Source organism: Cystoisospora suis, assembly GCF_002600585.1.
Source record: "Cystoisospora suis strain Wien I chromosome Unknown contig_8215, whole genome shotgun sequence".
NCBI classification, from domain to species: Eukaryota; Apicomplexa; class Conoidasida; order Eucoccidiorida; family Sarcocystidae; genus Cystoisospora; species Cystoisospora suis.
Genome location: NW_027160998.1, coordinates 2,872 through 5,658, shown reverse-complemented (window position 1 = coordinate 5,658; position 2,787 = coordinate 2,872). Strand labels below are relative to the sequence as shown.

Here is a 2,787-nt window from a genome sequence, read left to right as displayed (position 1 = left end):
TGTATATATATATATATATTAGAAAAGACAGAAAGAGAAAAGCCGTGACTTAGCATTCCTTGATGTATTTATTCTATCTCGCAATTGATCAGAAAGTCTATCTTCTCTTCTTCCTCAAGACAAGATCCAGAACGTCTTCTTATTGTTCGCTCATACGATAAAGACATATATATGTAGCGACAGACACGTTATGTGCTGATAGAGCCGTATACAAAATCTATAAGAGAGACAACATCCATATGTCGAGAGAGATCTTCTTTCTCTACCTTCCCCAAGAAAGACTGAGGAGGAGAAGTGAGAAAGATAAAAGGAAGAAGAAGAACAACCCGGGGGAGAGTCGTTTCCTTCTCTCCCTCATCAGAACGCCCATCACACGAAGCCCATCTCTCCCCTCACTTAGGACTTTCACATATAAGAATACACAGACACATAGAGATGTACACAGCTATCAACATAAATTACATGTACATTCTCTCTCTCTCTGTCCCTATCTCTCTACAGATCAAAAATGTATGAAGTGTATTATTTTACATATCACCTCGATACGGAGGTCTACCGGCACAGATCCCGAGTAGAGACAGAGGGAAGATGAAGACTACGTGGAGAAGAAGAACAAGAAAGAAGAAGAACGAGGAAAAAGAAGAAGAAAGTGGAAGAGGTCATCAGGAAAGGAGAGAGTCTCTCCACCCCAACTCGATGCAAAGATACGACACATCCTCTCCACATCTCTTTCTACTCCAAAAATACAAAGCATGTGAGAAACAAGACATACACGGAGAAGAAGATGAAGAAGAAGAAGAAAAGAAGAAGAAAGATTCTCTTTCTCTCTCACTCTTTCTTCATCTTTTTATCTTTTCTGTTGTGTACCTACCTGTGGTGGCGACAATGGAGCCGATCATGATAAAGAGGAGAAAAACGACGAGCATGTAATCCGCATGATATTTCTTCACCTGAGTGTACATACACCCAAAACACATGACAGGGGTACTCCTTAGATCTTCTTCCTCTTCTTCTACTCATCCAGAAGAAATCTACCCGCTTCTTTTCTTCTCCTTTCTCTTCTTCTTCTTCTATCATTCTTCTTTTTCTTCTACTCCACTTTCGTCTCATCTTTTCTTTTCTTTCTCCTCTCCTCCATGAAGTCTGTTGCGCTTCTACGAAGAGAAGAACAACTCCTTCTCGGTCTGCTTCTTAAGAGCCCAAAAGAGAAGAAGAAGAAGTGACTTAGAATTAAGAGGAGAAGAGCAAGAAGAAGAAGAAAGGGAAGAGTGAAGAAAGCATGGAGAAGATATCCACAGCATAGTAGAAACAAGAGAGAGAAAGATCTCTATACAGCAAGAGAAGAGACACCATTCGTCATGAATGAAAAAGAAGAAGAAGAAACTGTACACTGGTATAAGGAGACACAAGCAACAGAGAGACTAACGTAGAAGAAGAAATAAGCCTAAGACAGGAGCAATGAAGAACGAGAGCAGGATGAGAAGGAATGAAGAAGAAGAAGGATTGAGAGACAAGACACGAGCACGGCCACCCTCCTCTACGTTATACGCGAAACGAAAAAGATATCGATGCAAAAGAGACAGTCAATCTATCTATCTATCCTTCTTTCTTTTTATCTATCTGAATCCTCCCCCTACTGCTGCTCCTGTCTTCAAAGAATAAAACACACACACATACACCCCATAAGAAACAAAAGGAATCAACGCATCTCTTTCTTTCTTTCTCGCTCTTTCTTTCTTTCTTTGTTGTACTTACTAGTCGATCAATGAGACATTTTCCTATGAGTGTTGCGGCGAAGCATACGGAGAAGAGAAAGAGCGAGTAGTCCCATGGAGCTGCAGCGGCGGCTATGCTAATAGCCGAGGCGGAAGAGCTTGTAAAGAGAATTAGAGTCGTATTGACAGACGTCGTAACGATAGGAGGGACACCCTCCGTCAAGAGAAAAGGCCCGAGCACCAGCCCTCCACCTATCCCTACTACTCCAGCTAAAAAGCCACCACGACACACACAAAGAGGGTGAAACAAACACTTCACGCAAAAGAAGAAAGAAAGAAAGAGATAAGAAACATAGAAAAAGAGATAAGATAGAAAGAAAGAGACAAGAAAGAGAGAGATGAGGAAAGAGTTCAGGAAGGAAAGAAAGAGAGATGCGAGAGAAAGAAGAAAAGAGCAGAATTTTTGTTGAAAGCTCGTGCATGAAAACGATAGATAGATTAAAGATAGATAGATTAAAGATAGATAGATAGATAGAGATGGAGAGAAATAGACAAGCAGGAGAGAGAGGTGAGGTGAGGAGGAGAAGAAGAAAAATACACGGGACAGCAAAAGAAGAAGAAGAATGAATATGTTGAAGAGATACACCAATGAAAGACATATTATGATAAGTATTAAGGGTGTGTAGGGGGGGACTCCTGTATCATGCATTATCTTCAGTCTTCTTCTTTTGTTGTAGATGATTAGCTTACTACTCCTTCTGGTCGCATCTAAATGGTTCTGATAGCGATATTTTATTTCTCAAGAATTCCCTTGTATCTCTATAGATACACTCTCCTCCTACTCCTCCATCTCTCTTACTCAATCAAGAAGTAGTCAAAACAAACCCCTTCCCTCTCTACACACCCTTCGCACACACAACTCTCTCCTGTCTATCTATCTATCTTTAATCTATCTATCTATCTATGTTTAATATATGTATGTCTCTCTATAATGAAATAGACCGAATGTTGACAAACCAACGTTACATCGACAAGCACATGCAATTCCTCCCTTTTCTTTCTTCTTCTTCTT

General features: G+C 40.3%; 1 protein-coding gene across 1 annotated transcript; it reads right to left on the bottom strand.

Annotated features, from left to right (window-relative positions):
* Window positions 1–476: 476 nt before the first annotated feature.
* On the bottom strand, window positions 477–2,786 carry CSUI_010757 (sulfite exporter protein). The gene is made up of 2 exons (XM_068070858.1): window positions 1,756–2,786; window positions 477–950 (listed from the first exon to the last, which is right to left on the bottom strand). Exons 1-2 carry the CDS (start codon window positions 2,422–2,424, stop codon window positions 840–842), a joined length of 780 nt encoding a protein of 259 aa, XP_067917167.1. The 5' UTR covers window positions 2,425–2,786; the 3' UTR covers window positions 477–839.
* Window position 2,787: the final 1 nt, after the last annotated feature.